Source organism: Ovis canadensis, chromosome 15 (assembly GCF_042477335.2).
Source record: "Ovis canadensis isolate MfBH-ARS-UI-01 breed Bighorn chromosome 15, ARS-UI_OviCan_v2, whole genome shotgun sequence".
Taxonomy (NCBI): domain Eukaryota; kingdom Metazoa; phylum Chordata; class Mammalia; order Artiodactyla; family Bovidae; genus Ovis; species Ovis canadensis.
In genome coordinates, this window is record NC_091259.1 from 28,082,499 (window position 1) to 28,109,449 (window position 26,951).

At 38.1% G+C, this 26,951-nt stretch overlaps 2 protein-coding genes across 2 annotated transcripts in view; one reads left to right on the plus strand and one right to left on the minus strand.

Moving 5' to 3' along the window:
• RDX (radixin) overlaps window positions 1–26,951 on the minus strand; it is a 104,202-nt gene that overhangs the window by 35,469 nt on the left and 41,782 nt on the right. The window contains exon 10 of the mRNA XM_069554974.1: window positions 14,603–14,733. Within this exon, the coding sequence (XP_069411075.1) occupies window positions 14,603–14,733 (131 nt within the window). The remainder of the gene's footprint in view (window positions 1–14,602; window positions 14,734–26,951) is intronic.
• Window positions 22,224–22,412, plus strand: LOC138421235 (large ribosomal subunit protein eL39-like). Its single transcript, XM_069555237.1, has one exon. The coding sequence runs from the start codon at window positions 22,260–22,262 to the stop codon at window positions 22,410–22,412; it is 153 nt and encodes a 50-aa protein (XP_069411338.1). The 5' UTR covers window positions 22,224–22,259.

Here is a 26,951-nt window from a genome sequence, read left to right on the forward strand (position 1 = left end):
TCCAGACTTTTTTGAGAAAAGATATATCGCTCTTTTGAAGTTTTTATTTCGTTCATGCTGGGTACTCGTGGCATGTGGGCTTCCTCGAGTTGCAGCACAGGAGCCTACAGGACTTGGGCTCAGGAGTTGCAGGGCTCAGGCTCTCTAGCTGTGGCGTCCAGGTTTAGCTGCCTCGTGGCATGTGGGATCTCAGTTCCCTGACCAGGGATCGAACCCATGTCCCCTACATTGGAAGGCAGATTCTATGCTTTACCACTGGACCAACAAGGAAGTTCCCTCTCCAAAGTTTTGACCAAACAAACTGCTATCTATTTTTAAAAATCTATAAAATAGCACACTTTAAAACTTGTGGAAATTTTTACTTATCTAAACTAAGTATTAGATAAGTAAACCCAAGACATTAAGACTGAAAACAATACTTAATGACTCAAATAGAAATTTTGATGTAGATTGTATGAATTCCTGAAAATTCTGAATTATTAGTACACATCCATTCCTCAAGCAGGAAGATAAGAAACTAGCATTTGGTGATGAATGAGATGAATTTTAATCCTTAAGTATACAGATCATAAAGTTAATTCTCTTATTCTAACGAGCTGAGTGAGAAAGGAAAATATTACTAGCATAAAGCCAAGAGTTTAAATCAATTTGAAAGTACTAATTTTAAATATTATTCTGACAATCTATGTTAAGTAGCAAGGACATCTGTGACAGAAGACAACAGAATGTCATCTACGAAGATGGGTGCAATGTCCTACAAAGGATGACTCTCCCATTCTGTATACTTTAGAAAAGAGGGAAACCTAAACATCTATAAGTCAAAAGGTATGAAATCTAACTGTCACATACAAATCACCTTACTGTTCTTATGTTTGCTGTTTTTGGTCAGAACTAATTTAAGTAACTACAGTTAAGACTTGGGAGAAAGCAATGGCACCCCACTCCAGTACTCTTGCCTGGAAAACCCCATGGATGGAGGAGCCTGGTAGGCTGCAGTCCATGGGGTCGCTAAGAGTCGGATTCGACTGAGCAACTTCACTTTCACTTTTCGCTTTCATGCATCGGAGAAGGAAATGGCAACCCACTCCAGTGTTCTTGCCTGGAGAATCCCAGGGATGGGGGGGCCTGGTAGGCTGCTGTCTATGGGGTCGCACAGAGTCGGACACAACTGAAGTGACTTAGCAGCAGCAGTAGCAGTTAAGACTTGGGAGGGTTTGAGAAGATTGGGAAGAAAAATGACTTTAAACTCTAAAGTGAAAAATTCTATGTGGCTATTTGGCTATAAAGATGAAATGTATGTAAAAAAGGATGTTACTGAAGCTAAATTCTAGAATTAATTCATTTTAGTATTTGTCTTCTAAAACTTAGACATCAGAGCTAGCTAACCTTATTATAACTCTTATTATAATATTCTATCTGGTTGACTGACATATAAAATAAAGCTTACAAAGTTCATGACTTTATCCTTCTTCTAAAAAAGTAAACAATTAGAAAAGTTTACAAATGAAAACAAAGCTTTCTCTCATAATACAAATTCTTTCTGTACTATGATACAATAATGAAAAATAAGTCTGGGTTACAAAGTTAACTTTCAAAATAAATATTTCCCAGTATTCTTTATTTTCTATCAGTTTTTTTTTTTTGTAGTAAGTATTAATTTGAGGAACAGGAGATAAAGCAATGATTGCTTTGTGGTATATTAAGAATTACACAGAAGTCTAATTTTTTAAACGTTGAGAAATTAACTGAAAACTTCAAATCTACTCTAGCCTCTTCTAGAAAGTAAGATTTTGAAGTGCCATACATCTCACAAAGATCCTCCTGCTTTCCCCTCCAGTGAAGTGTAATTTGTAAACTACAACTCAGTGATCAAACCCAACCCAATATCTTGTTTTTGTAACTGAAGTTTTACTGGAACTCACACCCTCACTCATTAGGTATTCTATATGACTGCTTTCATACTGCAGTGGAAGAGTTGAAAGCTGTAACAGATCATGTGGCCTGCAAAGCCTGAAATATTTACTATCCAACCCTTTATAGAAGGAGTTTGTGAACCCATGAATTAGAATATTTCAGGAGTTCCCTGGCAGTCCAATAGCTAGGGCTCAGCGCTCTAACTGCCTTGGCCCCAGGTTCAAGCCCTGATGGAGGGAACTAGGATCCCACTGGCCACGTGACACAGCCAAAAAAAGAGAAGAGAATATTTCTATGAAACAAACATCCCTCCAGACCTTGGATCAAGTTAGAAGTGCTTGAGGAGAAGGATTAGATAGGGAAAGTGAATAACATCAATGTTTTTACCCATCTGGGTCATAAAAATCTAGAACCTACAATTTTTGAGGATCTGGCAAGTGGGAAGCCAAGGAATCTGGCTTCTTTTAGAATCTCAGCTCTTTCAGGATGAAGGGGGAAAGTTCCCAGAATAAATTGTTTCTCTCACTAATAGTACACAGCATACTGATGTAGATGGTTATGGAAGTTAAATTAGGAGTAGACCAGGAAAGTTATTCTAAGTTCAAGCTAATAAAATTTGTGAGTTTCTCTTCTTAACCAGGTTTGAATACAAGTACCATTTGATTTTGACAAGTCTAAGACTTTACAAGCCAAATGATCTCTAATGTTACCCCAAGGCCAAAGATGGGAAACTATAAAATTACAACAGTTGTAAGTAAAAAATGTATTAATAAAAAAAAATCTCAGAAGGAGTATATATATTTTTTCTTCCTCTTTCCAGTCTAGGGCAATAGTTTATTTTTACACTGGAGAAAGAACTAATACTATTGATATTATAAAACAAAAGCAAAAGTCTTATTATTAAAATTCTTAGAAATCACAGAAAAAGAATATGATCATAAATTACTCGCTGAAAAAGCAATTTTAAAGTATCTGTACTACATCTACACAATGAAGTATTGTGTTATTATAAAAAAGTAAGGAAGATATCTGAATACATATGGACTTTCAAGATTACATTAATTGAAAACAGCAAGGTGCAATTTGTTTAAGAAACAAGTGGCGAGAAAAGCATATCTTTGTGTGTATATCATGTGCTTGCTTATTTTATATTAAAAAAATGGTATATAATAGTCCTAGCAGAGTGGAATAAAGGCAGAGCCTGCAATATTCTATCAAGCTGAGAAAACAGAGATCTAGACTCTGAAACTGCAAAAGCATCCAAGACTTGAAAGGACAAGATCCTGAAAAGAAATAAGTATAAAAGTCTCAAAATCTGCGTGTTATTTCCCCTCAAGATATTTGCCAACTCCTAAAATGTACACATATGGGCTCAAATACTACAGAAACAAGTAAAAAGTAGCTGTAAGAGTGCAAAGAGCTGATCTGAGAGATTAACACTCTCTTGCAGTTTGGGAATCAAAGGCTGGATTCAAGGCCCTTTAAGATCATAGAACTGTCTTTCAGATGATGCCTCCAAATGGCTACAGACTAGCAGTAAAACTAGAAAGAGACCAACCTTAACAAAGCCTGAAACCCAGCACAACTCCCTCAAGGTGATCTGCACATTCTGCCTGTCACAAGAAAATTAAATCCTCTCTAAAAAAAATGTAGGCCTTTCTTGGCTCAGATGGTAAAGAATATGCCAGCAGTGCAGGAGACCTGGGTTCAATCCCTGGGTTGAGAAGATCCCCTGGAAAAGGGAATGGCAATCCACTTCAGTATTCTTGCCTGGAGAATCCCATGGAGGAGCCTGATGGGCTATAGTCCAGGGGGTTGCAAAGAGTCAGATAGTAACTGAGTAACACCACTTCCCTCCCTCACCAGCCCTGAAGGAAAATAACACCATCTAAAGTCTCTATAACTTTTTCACATACAGTGTCATGCATCTAATCAAAACTACCAGGCATACCAGATAGGACCAAACGAGGCCCTTTAAAATCCCCTCCTCCACCCTAAAAAGGGAAAACAGACTACAGAATAGACCCATAAATTAGCTAGACATTGGAGTTAACAAGCAAGGTCATTAAAAGAACTATGACTGATACTGCTCATCTAGGAGAACCTGGAAAAAAAGCAAAGCACGAGGAAAATTTCAAAAGCCAGACAAACACTGGCAATAATGCAGAAATGGATTTTCAGAAGTCCAAAAAACCCTCTGCAAAGATGCCAAGGGCCAGAGTCCCATTTGTAACTATAAAAGTTCAATTTACCACCCTTTTTCTTATGACTATGAATATAGTCTTTCCTTTACTACCTTCTAGAAACTCCATACCACCTTTACCTTTAGGCTCACCATCTACAATTGCTTCATAAAGACAACCAGCTAAACACTCAGCTCTTTGACAGAGACTAAACACACTGCTAATTTTATTTTAGCAAAACAGTGAGCCACACACTAGAATCATGCATTAAAGGAGAAAAAAGAAGCCATCTCGAAAAAGATAAAACATTTATAACCACCAAACAAACAGCAGAACTTTAAATGTGAAGACTGTGTTAAGCTCCTCCTGTGCCTGAAAAGGAAACATTAAAGGGAGAAAATCTGAAAGAAAGAAAAAAAAAATGTACACACACACACACACACACAGGGGCAGTGGTGGAGAACTTAACAGAAAAGCATGATTTTAAGTGCCAACTTAGAAGATAAATCAGAGTTATGGAGCTTTCATCACATTCAAAAACTGTTATCACATCCTCAAGCCACAGAAGTTTGCAGCAAAAACATTTCAACAGCTGATCTTCCTCTCCTGGAGTTTCCATTTCCAGAATATCTTCTCCAGGAGCTCTCTCTTCAAAAAAAGTACTGCGAATAACTAGAATGGGAGGTTACAGAAGATTGGAGGAAAGGAATAGTTAATATAGCAAAGAGAAAACTACCAACCTAGGAATGAACCAGGATGTGCATTACCTCACAATACCTTGGGAGGAGAGGGTTTATTTTGTGAAACAGCAGCATATTCAGATTGTTGACTTCAATGGAAGACCCTAATCTTGGCAGATATTAAACTCTTCTGTAGACATTAGATGTCTTCTTATAAACTAAATGGCTCTCTAATAATGTTTTTAAGTAATTAATATTTTCCATTTCTCAACCTCAGGATTATAAAAGCATATAACATGTAACCATTAACAACTAATACCATAAAAGATTAAAGATAAAGTAACATGGCAGCCCAAGAGTCACCTTACTCTGAAACATGCTTCCTACCATTTTACTGTATACCTATGACTTATTTATGAGACACATGAGTTAAAAATCTTTTTAGATACAACTAGTAAATGAACTCTGTGGCACTGGCAGTTCAACAGGTAAACTAATAGGTGGAACAAAGTCTAGCAATAGATTTATACATAGAGACTTCTGGATTTGTGACAAAGGTGATGCTACATATGGTACAAAGTCTTAGCAACAAATGGATCTAGGTCAGTTAGAAATACATGTGGGTAAAAAATAAACCTTGACCCTTACAAAAGTCACATATATGGACTATGGACCGAAATGTAGAAGGTCAAACAAAATTTCTAGAAATAGTGAAGAATAGTAAATAATAACACATTCATAATCATAAGGAAAAAAGAGTTATAAACAGAGCTTAAAGTTGACTGTCTTTTCATTAAAAGACACCAACCATTAAGAGAGTAAAAAGGTATACCATGGAGAGATTTTTTTTTAAATAATTAATACATGTAAAGATTTCCTTTACATGATTAATAGGATCAATAGATCAATAGGAAAAAGAAGAAAATTCAATGTTTTTTTTGAATGGGCACAACAAGTGAAAAGGCACTTCAGAGAGAGCTATAAGGATTTGCTAAGGTACTCAAAGTCATCAGTCATCAAGGAAATACATTGTACTAACTGTATTCACTAGAATGGCTAAACAAACAAAAAAGAAATCCCGACAATAATGAGTGGGGGATGTAACGATGAAGATGTAGAGCACTGGGAGGAATGAAAATTGACACAACCACTTTGGGAAACTGATGGCAGTATCTACAATAGCTCGTTACAGCTGTGATCCTGCAGGTCCACTCACAATTCCAGGTGTGTACACTCAACAAATTAGTGGGTAAGTACACCAACTGCTATTTTCAAGAATGCTCATAGCAGCCTGATTTTATAATAGCTTCAAACAGGAAATATCCCCAATGTCTATCACCAGTAGAATGGATAAACAGGTAAATACGTGCAGTCAAATATTATACAATAATGTAAAACAAAAACAAAAACAAAAACTACAGCTATCTGCATAAGTCTGAGCAGAAAGAAGCCAAAAATAAGTACACATGAATTTCTATGTGTTCAAACACAGGCAAGATGATTCTAAGATATTGTGCCAAAAACTCAACTAATAACAGCCCAAAATAAATAATAAATTGGACTTTATCCAAATTTAAAACCAAAGAATACCATCAACAAAATGAAAAGATTACCCACAGGAGAAAATATCTGCATATTATATATGTGATATAGATATGAGATTTACACAGAAATTTTTAAAAAGTCTTATACCTCAACAACAAAAAGACTTGATTTGCAGAGAAAATCTGAAAATACATTTTTTCCAAAGAGATACTAAGAATATGGAAACATGCTCAACATCATTAGCCATTAGGAAAACGCAAATCAAAACCACAATGAGACAGCACATCACTGCCATTTATGATGACTATAATCCAAAAGACAAACACTGTCAAGTGCCGGTGAGGATGTGGAGAACACATGTCTTGCTGGTAGGAATGTTAATGGCAAACAGTTATCTTAGAAATCAGATGGGCAAGTCCTCAAAAAGTTAAACATATGGCCCAGCAACTCCACTCTCAGGCTTACAGCAAAAAGAAGTGAACACATATGGATACACAGTAACCTGTACACAAATGTTTACAGCAGCATATTCACAACAGTCAAAGGGTAGAAACAACCCGCAAGTTCAACAACTGATGAAAAAGTAAAACATAGCATCATATGCATAGAATATTATTCAGCAATGAAGTCCTTCAAAGATGCTAAAACAGGATGAAACTTGCAAACATTATGCTCAGCACAAGTCACAACAGACCATGTTTTGCATGACTGCATTTATGTGAAACGTCCAGGACAGTAAAGTCTATAGAGATAAAAAATTAAATCAGTAACTGCCCAGGTATGGGGGGTGGGGAAGCAGGGAGAAATGGGAATAAATGGGAGTGACTGCTATCAGGTATGGGACTTCTTTTAGGGGTGATGAAATTGTTCTAAAATCTTGGCGACAGCTGCATGACTCCTGTGAATAATACTAAAACCTATCACCTCATACACTTCAAACGGTTGTGTGGTATGTAAACTGTATCTCAACAAAGCTACTAGAAAAAAAAATAAGACTAAACTTTATGATGATATAAATCAGAAAGATATCTCACATTTGGGACTTAAAAACTGACTTGGAGGAGACACAATAGGGGGTTCCCTGAGGGCAGGTAATGTTTATCTTGTTTTGGGAAGTTACAGAAATAAATTCATTTAATAAAAATCCACTGAGCCTTACATCTAAGAGGTATGCACATTATTACACCTATGAAAAAATTTCAACAAAAAATTTTTACTGTAACTATATTTAAAAAAACATCAGTAAAGTAAATTATTTACTTCCATTTTAGAAGTTAGGAACCTAAGGAAATCTAGAGGCTAAAAATGACTTGCTTATGGTCATACTGTAAATTAGTATCTGAATTAAAGCTTGACTTCTATTTGTAAACAATGCATACATAAACCCCCTCCTGCTCACAACTATTACTTTTATCACATTACCCTATTTATCTCCTTCACAGCACTTAGAACTACATAAAATGATTTTTATTATGTTACATTTATTACTCTGTCTTTCCTCAATAAACTGTAAGCTACACAAGCGTAGGGATCTTATATGTTCAATACTATATCCCCAACAGCCAGAAAACGGCCTAGAACAGTACTGGGTGCTTAACAAGTTGTCGTTGCTACTCAGTAGTTCAATCGTGCCCAACTCTTTGCAACCCCCTGAACCGTAGCCCTGCAGGCTTCTCTGTCCATCACCAACTCCTGGAGCTTGCTCAAACTCATGTTCATTGAGTCAATGATGCCATCCAATCATCTCTGTCATCCACTTCTCCTCCTGCCTTCAATCTTTCCCAGCATCAGGGTCTTCTCTATTGAGTCGGCTCTTTGCATAAGATGGCCAAGTACTGGAGTGTCAGCTTCGGCATCAGTCCTTCCAATGAATATTCAGGACTGATTTCCTTTAGGATGGAATAGTTGGGTATAACTGCAGTCCAAAGGACTCTCAAGAGTCTTCTCCAACATCACAGTTCAAAAGCATCAATTCTTTGGCACTAAGCCTTCTTTACTGTCCAACTCTCACATGCACACATGACTACTGGAAAAAACACAGCTTTGACTAGACCGAACTTTGTCTGCAAAGTAATCTGTTTTTTAATATGCTGTCTAGATTTGTCATAGCTTTTCTTCCAAGGATCAAGCACCTTTTAATTTCATGGCTGCAGTCACCATCTGCAGTGATTTTGAAGCCCAAGAAAATAAAGTCTGTCACTGTTTCCATTGTTTCCCCATCTATTTGACATGAAGTGATGGGACCAGATGCCATGATCTTTGTTTTTTGAATGTTGAGTCTTCAACCAGCTTTTTCACTCTCCTCTTTCAACTTCATCAAGAGTGTCTTTAATTCCACTTCGCTTTCTGCCATAAGGGTGGTGTCATCTGCATATCTGAGGTTATTAATATTTCTCCCGGCAATCTTGATTCCAGCTTGTGCTTCATCCAGCCCAGCATTTCGCATGATATACTCTGTATAGAAGTTTAGTAAGCAGGGTGACAATATACAGCCTTGATGTACTCCTTTCCCAATTTGGAACTAGTCTGTGGTTCCATGCTTCTTGACCTGCATACAGGTTTCTCAGGAGGAAGGTAAGGGGGTGATCTGGTATTCCCATCTCTTTGAAGTATTTTCCACAGTTTGTTGTGATCCATACAGTCAAAGGCTTTAGCACAGTCAATGAAGTAGATGTTTTTCTGGAATTCTCTTGCTTTTTCAATGATCCAATGGATGTTGGCAATTTGATCTCTGGTTCCTCTGCCTTTTCTAAAGCTAGCTCAAACATCTGGAATTTCTCAGTTCACATGATGCTGAAGCCTAGCTTGGAGAATTTTGAACATTACTTTGCATGGGTGAAATGACTGGTGCAATTGTGTGGTAGTATGAACATTCTTTGGCAATGCCTTTCTTTTGGATTGGAATGAAAACTGACCTCTTTCAGTCCTGTGGTCACTGCTGAGTTTTCCAAATTTGCTGGCCTATTGAGTACAGCACTTTAACAGCATTATCTTTTAGGATCTGAAATAGCTCAGCTGGAATTTCATCACCTCCACTAGCTTTGTTCATAGTGATGCTTCCTAAGGCTCACTTGACTTTGCACTCAAGGATGACTGGACTTCACACTTTGACTCCAGGTAACTGATGACACCATCATGGTTATATGGGTCATTATGATAGCAAGTATCCAGAATGAAATCACTATACCCCTAACTCTTTCCTATGGCTTGTTTTTTGTGAAAGTGGAAATTCATTTTGAAATGTGGTATTTTTTTAGAACAGAAACTAAATTTAGGTTTGGCTGTCATATGTCAAATACAGTTACCAATGTTATCTTAAAAATAGTTAAAGAATGACAAAGGAAGCTAAATAATCTAACAATAATGAATATGCAATGCAAACTGTTAGCATGATTCTGTTTAATTATTTGTGACATTTCAAATTTCAAATAATACCATCAATATCAAATTTTTAAGAAAACGACAATAATGAAATACGTTTCTTTTCAAACAAAAAATTACTAGTTTATCTACTAAATATCATGATTTAGAAATGGTTAGAGCTACTTATCATTTGAGTGAGAACTTAGCATAAATTACAAGACAACTGATGCAGAGTTTAGGACAGCCTGGAAAGCTTTATTATTAGAAAAAAAAAAAAGAGGAAACAAGCAAAACTGGATGTCCTTCACCTTAAGATGACTGATTTGAAACTGTCTTGACAAGGATGCTCTATATTTTTTCTTGCGTTCTATCTTCCTTATATTCTTTAGTGTTCACTTACTTAAGTACTTGTCTGTATGTAAATCAGCAATATTTTTATCACACATCTAAATAAGATTGAAAGATTTCGTAAATAGCTATTCTCTCAGAAAAGTAATTATATAAGTGAAAAGCTGCTATCCTTCAATCTTCTTTTTAAAATCAAAGCAGTATCATAAATTTCTTTAAACTTTCCTTCTATAAAAAACGCTTTAGTACATTCTAGCTTTTTCCCCAAGATTCTTCCTCTAATATAAATATTGTCTACACTCTTCACATAGCACTTAGCACATGTTATCTAACTGTATTAAAATTTTTATGTATCCATCTCATTTCTACCAAGCACACAGGCTTCACTCCCATGAACACTATTTATCTGTCTGTCTAAAATTCAGCACAAAGTTGGCACATCGTGAATATCTGCTTTAATTGATGAAAAACCACCTGGAGTGGGTGAAACTCGTACAGTTGTGTCCAACTCTTTATGCCCCCATGAACTTCTTCAGGCCAGAATACTGGAGTGGGTAGCCATTCCCTTCTCCAGGGGATCTTCCCAACCCAGAGATCGAACCCAGGTCTCTCACATGCAGGAGGATTCTTTACCAGCTGAGCCACCAGGGGAGCCCAAGAGTGGTATAAACAGTATCAAGTTAGAATTCAGGAAACAAGTTTTACCCTTCCGCTATGGTCTGCAAACAAGTTTCTTGACTACCTCGGGGTTTTAAACTAAACAGTTTCTAGGTCTCTTACAGCTCTGAGAAGTATGGTTCCTCATGAGTCAGAGTAAAACCCAGGGCTTTTAAAAATCTATTTCTTCTCTTAGAAATATTATTTCCAATCATCTTACAATTGGGATGATCAATTTGTACATTTATAACAATCTTTGTGACTTCCTCCTTTAGCTACCCATCTGGGCAAATTATTCTACCCACTGCTCAAGAGCATCATCCCACCATCAGCTGATGCAAGGAGCAAAAATAAACCTTAAATAAGACTGATAGCTATTTTCAACAGAACTGAATGTCTGATTCTACTAGTCATCAGGAAAGCAAGTACTACCTCTTAAGAAGGAATACAGTATTTTATTTTGCTCAGTATCTTTTTTGTCTATTCTAAAGTTACTTTAAATTACATATATATGTGTCAGTATACTGTATTGGTGTTTTTCTTTCTGGCTTACTTCACTCTGTATAATCGGCTCCAGTTTCATCCATCTCATTAGAACTGATTCAAATGTATTCTTTTTAATGGCTGAGTATACTCCATTGTGTATATGTACCACAGCTTTCTTATCCATTCATCTGCTGATGGACATCAAGGTTGTTTCCATGTCCTGGCTATTATAAACAGTGCTGCAATGAATTTAGAAAGATGGTAATGATGACCCTGTATGCGAGACAGCAAAAGAGACACAGATGTATAGAACGGACTTTTGGACTGTGAGGGAGAGGGAGAGGGTGGGATGATTTGGGAGAATGGCATTGAAACATGTATACTATCATGTAAGAAACGATGTGCCAGTCTATGTTCGATACAGGATGCTTGGGGTTGGTGCATGGGGATGACCCAGAGAGAGGATGTCGGGTGGGAGGTGGGAGGGGGATTCAGGATTGGGAGCTTGTATACACCCATGGTGGATTCGTGTCAATGTATGGCAAAACCAATACAGTATTGTAAAGTAAAATAAAGTAAAAATTAAAAAATTAAAAATTAAAAAAAAATAAAGTTACTTTATATAAACCACACTTGCTAAATATAAATGTAGCCCTTCTAAACATACATTGTAGTTGGGACTTCCCTGGTTGTCCAGTGGTTAAGAATCTGAATTGCAATTCAGGGAATGCCAGTTCAATCCCTGGTTGGGGAACTAAGATCCCACATGCCATGTAACACAACTACAGTCTATGCACCACAAAAAAAGATTCTGCGTGACAAAGTGAAGATCCTGCATTCTCAAAGCTAAGACCTGACACAGCCAAATAAAAATGATATTAAAATAATAAAACATTAATATAATGTAACATTTTGGTTACCTACTGTCTAGGAAGAAGGTTCTTTCAAACATGTTACCAAAAACAAACAAAACATGGCTACATATTTTTTAATATACTGAATATACTTGTGTATTTTTTAATATCCTGAAACTAGAGACTGAGTTCTAGAAGAGTTTAAATAATCAGAATAGTACTCAAATATCCATAAAGAAATTTTGTTTAAATCCCAGAAAGCACTGAAAATGTATTTCTGTGTATGGAACCCTGGAGAGTCCAAAGAAAAAAATTAACACATACAGTCATTTGTAATGTGTAATAAAAGTACATATAAAAATATTTGAGTACTAAAGAAAATGAAAAACAAATATATGAGCACTGGATACGTGAATGTGCCTTAAAAATGTTTATGATTTAATTCCACTAACTATTAAATTGGCAATTAAATGGAATTAGGTCTATATATATTCAAATCCTGAAAGATGATGCTGTGAGTGTGCTGCACTCAATATGCCAGCAAATTTGGAAAACTCAGCAGTGGCCACAGGACTGGAAAAGGTCAGTTTTCATCCCAATCCCAAAGAAAGGCAATGTCAAAGAATGCTCAAACTACTGCACAATTGCACTCATCTCACACACTAGTAAAATGATGCTTAAAATTCTCCAAGCCAGGCTTTAGCAATACGTGAACCGTGAACTTCAGGATGTTCAAGCTGGTTTTAGAAAAGGCAGCGGAACCAGAGATCAAATTGCTAACATCTGCTGGATCATCGAAAAAGCAAGAGCGTTCCAGAAAAACATGTATTTCTGCTTTATTGACTATGCCAAAGCCTTTGACTGTGTGGATCACAAAAACTGTGGAAAATTTTGAAAGAGATGGGAATATCAGACCACCTGACTTGCCTCTTGAGAAACCTGTATTCAGGTCAGGAAGCAACAGTTAGAACTGGACATGGAACAACAGACTGGTTCCAAATAGGAAAAGGAATATGTCAAGGCTGTATATTGTCACCCTGCTTGTTTAACTTCTATGCAGAGTACATCATGAGAAACGCTGGGCTGGAAGAAGCACAAGTTGGTATCAAGACTGCCAGGAGAAATATCAATAACCTCAGATATACAGATGACACCACCCTTATGGGAGAAAGTGAAGAGCTAAAAAGCCTCTTGATGAAAGTGAAGGAGGAGAGCGAAAAAGTTGGCTTAAAGCTCAACATTAAGAAAACGAACATCATGGCATCTGGTCCCATCATTTCATGGCAAATAGATGGGGAAACAGTGGAAAACAGTGGCTGACTTTTATTTTTGGGGGCTCCAAAATCACTGCAGATGGTGAATACAGCCATGAATTTAAAAGACACTCCTTGGAAGGAAAGTTATGACCAACCTAGATAGCATATTAAAAAGCAGAGACATTACTTTGCCAACAAAGGTCTGTCTAGTCAAGACTATGGTTTTTCCATTGGTCATGTACGGATGTGAGAGTGGGACTATAAAGAAAGCTGAGCGCCAAAGAACTGATGCTTTTCTTTGAACTGTGGTGTTGGAGAAGACTCTTGAGAGTCCCTTGGACTGCAAGGAGATCCAACCAGTCCATCCTAAAGGAGATCAGTCCTGGGTGTTCATTGGAAGGACTGATGTTGAAGCTGAAACTCCAATACTTTGGCCACCTGATGCGAAGAGCTGACTCATCTGAAAAGACCCTGATGCTGGGAAAGATTGAGGGCAGGAGGAGAAGGGGACGACAGAGGATAAGATGGTTGGATGGCATCACCAATTCAATGCACATGGGTTTGGGTGGATTCTGGAAGTTGGTGATGGACAGGGAGGCCTGGCGTGCTGCGGTTCATGGGGTCGCCAAGAGTCACACATGACTGAGCAACTGAACTGAACTGAGGTCTACATAAAAAATGGAAGTAACCTAGATGTTCTTCAACAGATAAATGGATAAACAAGCTGTGGTACATAAAAACAAAAGAATATCAGTCATCCGTAAAAAGGAACAAATTTGAGTCAGTTGTAGTGATGTGGATGAGCCTAAAGCCTGTTATACAGAATGAATTAAGTCAGAAAGAGGAAACCAAACCTGGCATAATAATTTGTACTGTATGTAGAATCTAGAAGAATGGTACAGATGAACCTATTTGCGGGGAAGGAATCAAGACACGGATGTAGAGAATGGACTTGTGGACACAGTGGGGGAAAGAGAGGGTGGGACGGATAGAGAAAGCAGCATCGACATACATACCCCATCACGAGTCAAATACACAGCTTGCGGGGAGTAGCTAGGGAAGACAGGGAGCTCAGCCTGGTGCCCTGTGAGGGGCTAGAGGGGCAGGGTGGTGGGAAGGGAGGGAGGCTAAAGACGGAGGGGACGTATGTACAATTTTGCTGATTCATGTAGTTGTAGGGCACTGTAAAGCAATTTTCCTCTGATTAAAAAATATATTTAAAAAAAGACAAATAAGATGTAATAGTATTAAGAAATACTATATTATCTGATGACAGAGCAACAATTTTGAATCCAGTATCAAAAAGAAACTTTTACCTTTCTGGGCTTTCATTGTCTGTTCTTCAATTTGCCTCAGACGTTCCATCAGCTCTTCCTTTTCACGTTCTATTCTTTCCTTTTCCTTTTCTGCTATTTCTCTTTTCTTCTTTTCATTCTCTAGTTGAGCCCTTAAAAGGAATTAAACTGTGTTGTTACAAATTAATATATGAAAATATATACATGAAACCTAAGTACTAACTGTAAATCAACTAAGAAGAAATGACAGCATATCAATATTTTAAGTATTCATTATATTTAGATGTATTCAAAAGTCATATAGTTAAGAATATAGGACTACAACACTGTTACATATACACACACTGGATTAAAATATAGATTTTATTTTAAGGTCACAAAAACTATAGTGAGTGACCGTTTAAACTGAACTCCAGACAATTAATTATATGTGAGCACAAAACAAGTTAACTGCACAGCTGCCATACCCAAGAACATGCCTTCTTTAGATTAGCTGAAACCACCCACTGGCATAAACAGCAAGGTCTGAAGGGAGTACACAGGCTGTTTCACTTTAAAAAGCAAATTAACATGGAAGGGCAAAATATTTCAACCATTAACAATTAATACAAGTTTAATTTCTAAGGTAGTATCAACTTAAGATGACAAATCAGTTTTATCTCCTTTGACAAATCCCTTAGAACGACAGTATGCATCTGCTGCTGCTAAGTCGCTTCAGTCATGTCCGACTCTGTGCGACCCCATAGACGGCAGCCCACCATCTGCTGCTGCTGCTGCTGCTAAGTCGCTTCAGTCGTGTCCGACTCTGTGCGACCCCATAGACGGCAGCCCACCATCTGTTGCTGCTGCTGCTGCTAAGTCGCTTCAGTCATGTCCGACTCTGTGTGACCCCAGAGACAGCAGCCCACCAGGCTCCCCCGTCCCTGGGATTCTCCAGGCAAGAACACTGGAGTGGGTTGCCATTTACTTCTCCAGTGCATGAAAGGAAAAAGTGAAAGTGAAGTCGCTCAGTCACGTCCGACTCTTTGCGACCCCGTGGACTGCAGCCTACCAGGCTCCTCTGTCCATGGGATTTTCCAGGCAAGAGTACTGGAGTGGGGTGCCATCGCCTTCTCCAAGCCCACCATCTAGTGCTATCTAAAAAGATCCTCCTGAGAGTTTGGTGGGAACGAATGCTTTTGTCATTTAGATGCATCTACCATGGGCCTAAATATAGCCAAATTCATTTATCAAACATCTACCAAAGGCTTACAGTGGATCAGACTCTATGTTGAAGGCCAGAAATATAATGATGAATAAGATTTAATTATCAGATAATATTATCTTCAATGGGAATAATATTCTCTTTTTAGTTAAAAAAAATAATAATTATGCTTTCATCTAAAACTTATCTAAATATACCTAAATATTTACAAAAGACATAGCTGCCATTTGATGTCAGTTCTGAATTTCAAGCCCAAATCACATAATTTCTCAACTTGCCATCTCTGATAAGCTTGTCAGCAAAGTTTTACTACCTATTTCTTCCTGCAGCAACTAGCACCTATCTGCTTTCAATATGAAGAGAGACTCCAGCTTTGGGGCAAACAGGCAGAGTTGTAACAAGTCAGCAAGAAAAGTAGGCCTATGCATTAAGTGTAAGGGTGACCATATCTTCCCAACTGGTTTTAATGAATCCTCACAGCATTTAATAGTCTAAGGCCTGGAGTTCATTCATGAAAGGGGAACTCCACCTCTATTCTCGACTTCCCTACAAGGCACTTTCTCAACAGCCAGAAAGAAGATTGAATAACTAAGCGCCCCTCTGCCCCCAAGACTTGGACTCACTTTTAGCACATTCACCTCTTTCATCCTATCTCAATCGACAGAATATGTATAGGTAAACAGCCCCCACCACTGTAAGAGTCAGGGTTTACACAGGTTTAAGGAAGTTTGAGCATCCCAATTTCCTTGAGAAAAACAAGGGCCTGCAGGCCCCACAGATACTGCTGCCCTTCCTGTATTCCTTAGAAAGCTGAAAAAGCAGTCTTGTCTGTGACATCAAGAGCACAGTATTTCTCAAGTAATTGCTAGTATGGCCAAGAGCTACCTTTTCCATGCCAGGCTGCCTGCTACTTTAAGATGCTGACTAGCCTGCCCACATTACTCCTCAGTCAAATCCAGAGCTGCCACAGTCTCCAAGACAGTTAGCTTCTACCCTGAGACACTGAGACACTTCATGAATACTTACATCTCACCAGATCTGAAGACCAAAGGCTACAATAATATTCCACAAACTGAGAACTTTTCAAGTCATGCTCTGGCACACAGATGGCCCCTTCTGGAGGTGGGCACTGGTGCTGTTTCCCTTTTCCCTACTGATGTTTCATTTGTTCTTCCTCAAGGATGGAGGTAAAGGAGACATGGAAGCAAGAGAAAAAGACTGAAGGTAACAACAAGCAAGTTGGGGGGAGGAATTTTAGTCTTTATATTGAAAAATGAAATAAATGTACAGCCAGTATTTAACTTGATTATGATAGTTAAAGTGTTTTGTAAAGTTTACTATGCTGCACTCTTACAAAGTTTGTATTTCTCATCTCACAAGAATTCTCATCTGCCGACAGCCATCACCAACGAATACCCCACTCAATTAATACAAATGACTTTGGCTCTCCACACTTCTTAGTGATACCTAGTTTCTTTTTGTAGGGAAAACCACTAGGCCATTCAGGTATGACCTACACAAATCCCTTATGACTGATTACACAGTGCAGGTGACAAATAGATTCATGGGATTAGATCTGAGAGACGGAGACTGAGTGCCTGAAGAACTACAGACAGAGGTTCGTAACACTGTATAGGAGGCGGTCATCAAAACCATCCCCAAGAAGAAGAAATACAAAGGCCTTACAAGTACCTGAGAAAAGAAGAGAAGCGAAAAGCAAAAGGGAAAAGGAAAGAGATACCCATCTGAATGCAGAGTTCCAAAGAATAGCAAGGAGAGATAAGAGAGGCTTGCTAAGTAAGCAATGAAAAGAAATAGAAGAAAACAATAGAATAAGAAAGACTACAGCGATCTCTTCAAGAAAATTAGATATATCAAGGGAACATTTCATGCAAAGATGGGCACAATAAAGGACAGAAACAGTGTGAACCTAACAGAAGCAGAAGATATTAAGAAGAGGTGGCAAGAATACACAGAAGAACTGTACAAAAAAGATCTTCACAACCCTGATAACTATGATGGTGTCATCATTCACCTAGAGCCAAAGTTGCCCTGGAGTGTGAAGTCAAGTAGACCTTAGGAAGCATCACTATGAACAAAGCTAGTAGAGGTGATAGAATTCCAGTTGAGCCTTTTCAAATCCTAAAAGATAATGCTGTTAAAGTGCTGCAGTAAGTATGCCAGCAAATTTGGAAAGCTCAACCAGTCACAGGTCTGAAAAAGGTCAGTTTTCATATCAATCCCAAAGAAAGGCAGTACAAAAGAATGTTCAAACTACCACACCATCACACTCATTTCACACACTAGCAAAGTAATTCTCAAAATTCTTCAAGCTAGGCTTCAACAATACAAGAACTGAGAACTTCCAGATGTTGAAGCTGGATTTAGAAAAGGCAGAGGAACCGGAGATCAAATTGCCAACATTAGCTGGCTCATAGAAAAGGCAAGAGAATTCCAGAAAAACATCTACTTCTGCTTCATTGACTACACTAAAGCCTTTGATTGTGTGGATCACAACAAACTGTGGAAAATTCTTAAAGAGAGAGGAATACCAAACCACCTCACCTGCCTCCTGAGAAACCTGTACGCAGGTCAAGATTCCTTACCCCTGAGCCACCTGAGAAGCCCCATATTAGAATACATTACTTTTTAAAGAATATCAGATAGCACCAATTACATTTTTCTTAAAATGAAGACTAAAAAGCAACATATATTCAACTTCTATTCAAACTATGTACTAGTAATATTAAAAATTATTTATTGCTACTACTTAATTATGTATTAGGTACTCTGCTAAATGTTTCTATTCTGACACTATTATTTCTCACAAAAAGTCTTGAAAGGACTATTATTTTCACAGTAAGGATAAGAGAATAGTGGATAAGAAGTTACTTGTTCAACAAGTATTAGAATTTAAACCCAGATTTATCTAATTCCAAAGCCTGGATTCTTTGGTATGACATCAGCTGAGTCCCAGGCATAAAGGCAGTCAGCTGTGACACAGACTATCCCATAGCTAATCTACAACTGGTATGTAGCTATCTCACTCTAAATTGTAAACTCAATTTGATTTGGATGCAAGTAACTTAAGAACACAGACTACAAGGACCAATAACCCATGGAAAAGAACATCATTTTCACTATTTAAAAAAAGTTATGAGAGTTATGCAGGAGGACATAGCTACATATGCCAATGTATTGTAGGGAAAGAGGCCTCCTGCTGCCTCTTCCCAACTACTGTTCTTGCCCAAGAGACTCCAGTAGCACACCTCTGGGCACTCCCCAGAGTATGTCACTTGGCTCCTTTGTCATTGGGCTTGAGCGAAATTGTTTCCACATACACAGTCGTCACTTCTCTCTCTCTGACCTACAAAGCAGGGAATAAATGAAGACTTGGCATGCCACTTCTGAAAGACCACCAATCCCCATGTGGCCGGACTAACATAAAACAACCTTCAGGTGTTCAAATGAAATAAAAAGTTAATGAATTCCTACTGTATATGAAGCAGGCAATCAATACTCACTAATGATAGGTTGGAACCTTTCATGGAATCCAAGAAAGGAATCATGGAGTTGTTAACTGTGTTAAAAAGATCCAGCATCACCCAACTGCTGGCAGCACCCTAGTGGCGGACACCTCACCCAAACAATGAACAAGACAAAATCATAAACCCAACCATTAATCAGCAGACAGGATTACCAGACATCCCAAAATATACCACCTCACACGGCCAAGCCCATCAGAAAGGGGGGAAAAAAGACACCTCAACTCCTTTCACCAGAACACAAGCAGAAGTCACTCCCAACACAAAGTCTACACAAACCACTGGACAAACCTTACCCACTGAGGGAAGAAAGCAAAAGGAAGAAGGAATACAACCTGAAAGCCTGGGGAAAGGAAGCCTCAAACACAGTATGTTAGAATAAAAATGAAAAGGCAGAGAAATGCTGCACAAATGAAGGAACAAGACAGAAACACATAAGACCAAATAAACGAAGAGGAAATAGGCAAACCGTCTGAAAGAGAATTCAGAGTAATGATAATAAAGATGGTCCAAAACCTCAAAAACAGAATGGACAAAATGCAAAGAAGAAATAAAAATAAACAGAGATCTACAATACAAAGTGAAATTTAAAATACTCTGTGTGTTAGTAGCTCAGTCATGTCTGACTCTTTGCAATCCCATGGACTGTAGCCCGTCAGACTCCTCTGTCCATGGAATTCTGTAGGCAACAATACTGGAGTGGGTTATTATTCCCTTCTCCAGGGGATCTTCCCAACCCAGGGATTGAACCCAGATCTCTCTCACATTGCAGTCAAGCTCTTTACCACCTGAGCCACCAGGGAAGCAAAAATACTCTAGAAGCAATCAATACCAGAATTAACTGAGGCAGAAGAATGGAATGGTGGAAATAACTTCTGAAGAGCAGACTAAAGGAAAAAGAATGAAAAGAATTGAGGACAATCTCAGAGACCTCTCAGACAATATTAAACACACCAACATTCGGATTCTAGGTGTCCCAGTACTAGAAAAGAAAAAGAAAAATATCTGAAGACACTATATTTGAAAATTTCCTCAACATGTGAAAGGAAACAATCAAGTCCAAGAAGTGCAGAGTCCCACACATCCAAGGAGATACACACTGAGACACATACTAGTCAAACTAATAAAGATTAAACACAAAGACTATTTCTTAAAAGCAGCAAGGGAAAAGCAACAAGCAACATACAAGGGAAACCCCATTCGATTTACAGATATCTTCCAGCAGGAACCTTGTAGGCCAGAAGAGAATGGCAGGATATATTTAAAGTACTAAAAGGGAAAAATCTACAAGCAAAATTACTCTACCTGGCAAGAATCTCATTTGTATTTGACAGAGAAATTAAAACCTTTCAGACAAGCAAAAGTTAAGAGAATTTAGCACCACAAAACCAGCTTTACAGACAAAGTTAAAGGGACTTCCACAGGAAGGAAACACAAGAGAAGGAAAAGACCTACAAAAACAAGCCCAAAACAAAAAGAAAATTCCAATAGCAACATATATATCAATAATTACTTTAAACGTAAATGGATTAAATGCTCCAACCAAAAGACACAGACTGAATGGATACAAAAACATGACCCATACATATGCGACACCCACTTCAGACCTAGAGACACACACAGACTGAAAGCGAAAAGATGGAAAAAGACACTCCATGCAAAATGGAAATCAAAATCCTATCAGACAAAACAGACCTTAAACAATCTTATAAGAGATAAGGAAGCACACTGCATAATGAGACATAACAATGGCAAATATTTATGCACCCAACATAGGAGCCCCTCAATACATAAGGCAAACACTAACCGACATAAAAGGAGAAACTGACAGTAACACAACAGTATGGATTTTAATACCCCACCTACACCAATGAATAGTTCATCAAAACAGAAAATTAAGGAAACACAAGCCTTAAATGCCACACTAGGTCACATGGACCTAGTTGATATCTTCAGGACATTCCATCCCAATGCAAAGGAATACACTTTCCTCTCAAGTGCACATAGAACATTTTCCAGGACAGACCACATCTCAGGTCACAAATCAATTCTCAGTAAATTTTTAAAAATGGAAATCATATCAAGCATCTTTTCTCACCACAAGAATATGAGACTAGATATCAATTACAAGGGAAAAAAAACAACTGTAAAACATACATACATGGAGACTAAATACATTTCTTAAAAATGAACAGGTTACTGAAGAAGTAAGGTAAGAAATCAACCATTCCTGGGAACAAACGACAACAAAAACACGACAACCAAAAACCTATGGGATGCAGCAAGAACAGTTCTAAGAGGGAAGTTTACAGCAATACAATCCTATCTCAAGAAACAAAAACATCAAAAAAGAAAAAAGGGAGAAAAATCAAATCAATAAAATCAGAAATGAAAAAGGACAGGTTACAACAGACAATGCAGAAATACAAAGAATCAGAAGAGACTATTACAAGAAACGATATGCCAACAAAATGAACAACCTGGAAAAAATGGACAGATTCTTAGAAAAGTTCAAGCTTTAAAGACTGAACCAGGAAAAACAGAAACTATGAACAAGGCAATTATAAGCCCTAAAATGAAAACTGATCAAAAATCTCCCTACCAACAAAAGTTCAGGGCCAGACGGCTTCACAGGTGAAATCTATTAAACATTTAGAGAGGAGCTACTGCCTATCTTTCTGAAACTTTTTCAAAAACTTGCAGAGGAAGGAATACCTCCAAATTCATTTTACGAGGCCACCATCACCCTGATACCAAAATCAAAAAAAGACATCATAAAAAAAGGAAATTACAGGCCAATATCATTGATGAACATAGATGCAGAAATCCTCAAGAAACAGCAAACAGAATTCAACAACGCATTATAAAGATCATACATGTGCTTTTCTTTTCTCCACCATCCTATGTATGGTTGAGTTTGCTTCTCACGATGTCTTCTCATAAGACTTTCAGGGTCAAGCAATTTCTGGCCAAGAAACAAAAGCAGAATTGTCCCATTCCTCAATGGATTCGAACGAAAACTAGTAAGATCAGGGACAATTCCAAGAGAAGACACTGCAGAAAAACCAAGCTGGCTCTATAAGAAGTGTCACATATAAAGTGGAACACATGCTATGTGTTAAGACCATCTGCATATTAACCAGCCAAATCACAGTTGGAACATCACAACTGTCTAAACTTACAGGAGAGATGGTATGCTTGGCTCCTAATGTTTCTTATTTCCTTACTAGAAGTCTATGAGGCTCAGTAATAAATATGTGAAACTTATTTGGAGAAAAAGAAAAAAATCCCGTGATTCCAGGGATGCAAGGATTCTTCAATATATGCAAATCAATGTGATACACCATATTAACAAACTGAGAGATAAAAACCATAAGATCATCTCAATAGATGCAGAAAAAGCTTTCGAAAAAAATTCAGAACTCATTTATGATAAAACTCTTTAAAAAATGGGCATGGAAGGAACCTACCTCAACATAATAAAGGCCATAAATGATAAACCCACAGTAAACATTATTCTCAATGGTGAAAACCTGAAAGCATCCCCTCTAATACCAGAAACAAGACAAGGGTGCCCATTCTTGCCAATATTATTCAACATAATTTTTGAAGTCCTAGCTATGACAATCAGAGAGTTAAAGAAAACAAAAGGAATCCAGATTGGAAAGAAGCAGTGAAACTCTGTTTGCAAAACCCTAAAAATACCATCAGAAAAGTACTAGAGCTAATCACAGGATACCAAATAATACACAAAAACTACTCGCATTTCTATATACTAACAACAAAAAGTCAGAAAGAGAAATTGAGGAATCAATCCCATTTATCACTGCAACAGAAAGAACACAATACGTAGGAATAAATCAACCTCAGGAAACAGAGCTATACATAGAAAACTGTAAGACACTGATGAAAGAAAACAAAGACAACATAAACAGATGGAGAGATATTCCATTTTCCTGCACTAGAAGAATCAATATCGTGAAAATGACTAAACTACCAAATGCAATCTACAGATTCAATGTGAACCCTATCAAATCACCAATGGCATTTTCCACAGAACTGGAACAAAAAAATCTTACAATTCGTATGGAAACACAAAAGACCCCAAACAGCCAAAGCAATCTTTTTTTTATTTTTATTTTACAATACTGTATTGGTTTTGCCATACATCAACATGAATCCGCCACGGGTGTACCTGAGTTCCCAATCCTGAACCCCCCTCCCACCTCCCTCCCCATATAATCTCTCTGGGTCATCCCAGTGCACCAGCCCCAAGCATCCTGTATCCTGCATCGAACCTAGACTGGCGATTTGTTTCTTACATGATATTATACGTTTCAATGCCATTCTCCCAAATCATCCCATACACTCTCCCTCTCCCACAGAGTCCAAAAGCCTGTTCTATACATCTGCGTCTCTTTTGCTGTCTCGCATACAGGGTTATCATTACCATCTTTCTAAATTCCATATATATGTGTTAGTATACTGTATTGGTGTTTTTCTTTCTGGCTTACTTCACTCTGTATAATCGGCTCCAGTTTCATCCACCTCATTACAACTAATTCAAATGTATTCTTTTTAACGGCTGAGTAATACTCCATTGTGTATATGTACCACAGCTTTCTTATCCATTCATCTGCTGATGGGCATCTAGGTTGCTTCCATGTCCTGGCTATTATAAACAGTGCTGCGATGAATCTTGAGAAAGAAAAACGGAGCTGGAGGAATCAACGTTCCTGACTTCAGAGTATACTACAAAGCTACAATCATAAAGGGAGTATGGTACTGGCACAAAAACAGAAATATACACCAATGAAACAAGACAGAAAAGCCAGCGATAAACCCTTATCTTTGACATAGGAGGCAAGAATATACACTGAGGCAAAGACAGTCTCTCCAATAAGTGGTGCTAGGAAAACTGGACAGCTACACGTGAAAGAATGAAACTAGAACACTTCCTAACATGATATACAAAGATTAGCTCAAACTGGACTAAAGACCTAAATGTAAGACCAGAAACTGTAAAACTCTTAAGAGGAAAACACAGGCAGAACACTTTATTATATAAATCACAGGAAGATCCTTTATGAGTCTCCTCCTAGAGTAACAGAAAAAAAAAAAACAAACAAGACCTATTTAAAAGTTTTTGCACAGCAAAACAAACTATAAACAAGGTGAAAAGACAACCCTAAGGATGGGAGAAAAATAATAGCAAATGAAAGTTGACAAAGGATTAATTTCCAAAATACATAAGCAGCTTATGCAACTCAATAATAGAAAAGCAAATAACTCAGTCCAACAGTGGGCAAAAGACCTAAACAGACGGTTCTCCAAGGAAGACATACAGATAGCTAATAAACACACGAAAAGATGCTCAAGATCACTCATTATTCAGTTCAGTTCAGTCGCTCAGTCATATCCGACTCTTTGTGACCCCATGAACTGTAGCACGCCAGGCCTTCCTGTCCATCACCAACTCCCAGAGTCCACCTAAACCCATGTCCATTGGCATCAGTGATGCCATCCAACCATCTCATTCTCTGTTATCCCCTTCTCCTCCTGCCCTCAATCTTTCCAAGCAACAGGGTCTTTTCAAATGAGTCAGCTCTCCACATCAGGTGGCCAAAGTATTGGAGTTTCAGCTTCAACATCAGTCCCTCCAATGAACACCTAGGACTGATCTCCTTTAGAATGGACTGGCTGGATCTCCTTGCAGTCCAAGGGACTCTCAAGAGTCTTCTCCAACACCACAGTTCAAAGGCATCAATTCTTCGGTACTCAGCTTTCTTCACAGTCCAATTCTCACATCCATACATGACTACTGGAAAAACCATAGCCTTGACTAGACAGACCTTTGTTGGCAAAGTAATGTCTTTGCTTTTTAATATGCTGTCTAGGTTGGTCGTAACTTTCCTTCCAAGGAATAAGCATCTTTTAATTTCATTGCTGCAATCACCAACTGCAGTGATTTTGGAGCCCAGAAAAAGAAAGTCAGCCACTCATTATTAGAGAAAGGCAAATGAAAACTACAATATCACCTTACACCTGTCAGAATGGCCATCATCAAAAAAATCTTCAAATAATAAGAGCTGAAGAAGGCGTGGAGAAAAGGGACATGACATGTTTGTTGGTGCACTGTTAGGTGAAATGTAAACTGATGCAGTCACTATGAAGACAGTAAGGAGATTCCCTAAAAATCCAGGACTAAAACTATCGTATGACCCAACAATCCCACCATTAGGCAAATACCCTGAGAAAACTGTAACTGAAAAGACACATGTACCCCGATGTTCACTGAAACACTATTTATAATAGCTAAGACATGGAAGCAACCTAGATGTCCATGAATGGATGAAGAAGCTGTGGTACGTATACCACAATGGAATATTACTCAGCCACAAAAGGGACGCATTTGAGTCAGTGATAATGGGGTGAATAAATCCAGAGCCTATTACACAGAGTGAAGTAAGTCAGAAGAGAAGAACAAATATCCTATGTTAAGGCATATATGGGACCTAGAAAGATGGTTCTAATGAAGCTATTTGCCCAGTTGCAATGAAGATCCAAACACAGACTTATGGACACAAGGGGTGGAAGAAGGGGAGGGTGAGATGAATATAAGAAGGAGAGGGTGGGATGAACGGAGAGAGGCATAGAACAGAAACATACACATTAACATATGCAAAACAGCCAGCCAGTTGGGGAATCTCCTATATAACTCAGGGAGCTAAAACTGGGGCAAGTTGCAAGCTTAAAGGGTGGGATGGAGTGGGAGGTGGGAGGGAGCTTCAAGAAGGAGGGGACATATGTATACCTATGGCTGATCCATGTTGATGTATGGCAGAAACCAACACAATATTGTAATTATCCTTCAATTAAAAGTAAATCAAGAACTACAGTATAATCCTAAGCCACATGAGAGCAGTAAAAAATGACAGAGCTCAAAGTAACATTCCAACTTAGCATCTTTAATGGTGGAGTCAGGAATTACAGGACAGTTTCATGCCTGTTTAAAACATGTTTTATGAAGCGGTTAACTTCTCTTGAAAAATCTGTATGCAGGTCAGGAAGCAACAGTTAGAACTGGACATGAAAACAGACCGATTCCAAATAGGGAAAGGAGTACGTCAATTCTGTATATTGTCATCCTGATTATTTAACTTATATGCAGAGTACATCATGAGAAACGCTGGGCTGGAGGAAGCACAAGCTGGAATCAAGATTGCCGGGAGAAATATCAATAACCTCAGATATGCAGATGACACCACCCTTGTGGTAGAAAGTGAAGAACTAAAGAGCCTCTTGATGGAAGTGAAAGAGGAGAGTGAAAAAGTTGGCTTAAAGCTCAACATTCAAAATACGAAGATCATGGCATCTGGTCCCATCACTTCATGGCAAATAGACTGGGAAACACTGAGAGACTTTATTTTGGGGGGCTCCAAAAATCACTGCAGGTGGTGACTGCAGCCATGCAATTAAAAGACGCTTGCTCCCTGGAAGAAAAGTTATGATCAACCTAGACAGCATATTAAAAAGCAGAGACATTACTTTGCCAACAAAGGTCTGTCTAGTCAAGGCTATGGTTTTTCCAGTAGTCATGTATGGATGTGAGAGTTGGACA

Excerpts from the sequence above, each read along its gene's own strand:
- LOC138421235 (XM_069555237.1), top strand. The coding sequence starts at position 22,260 with ATGTCTTCTCATAAGACTTTCAGGGTCAAGCAATTTCTGGCCAAGAAA.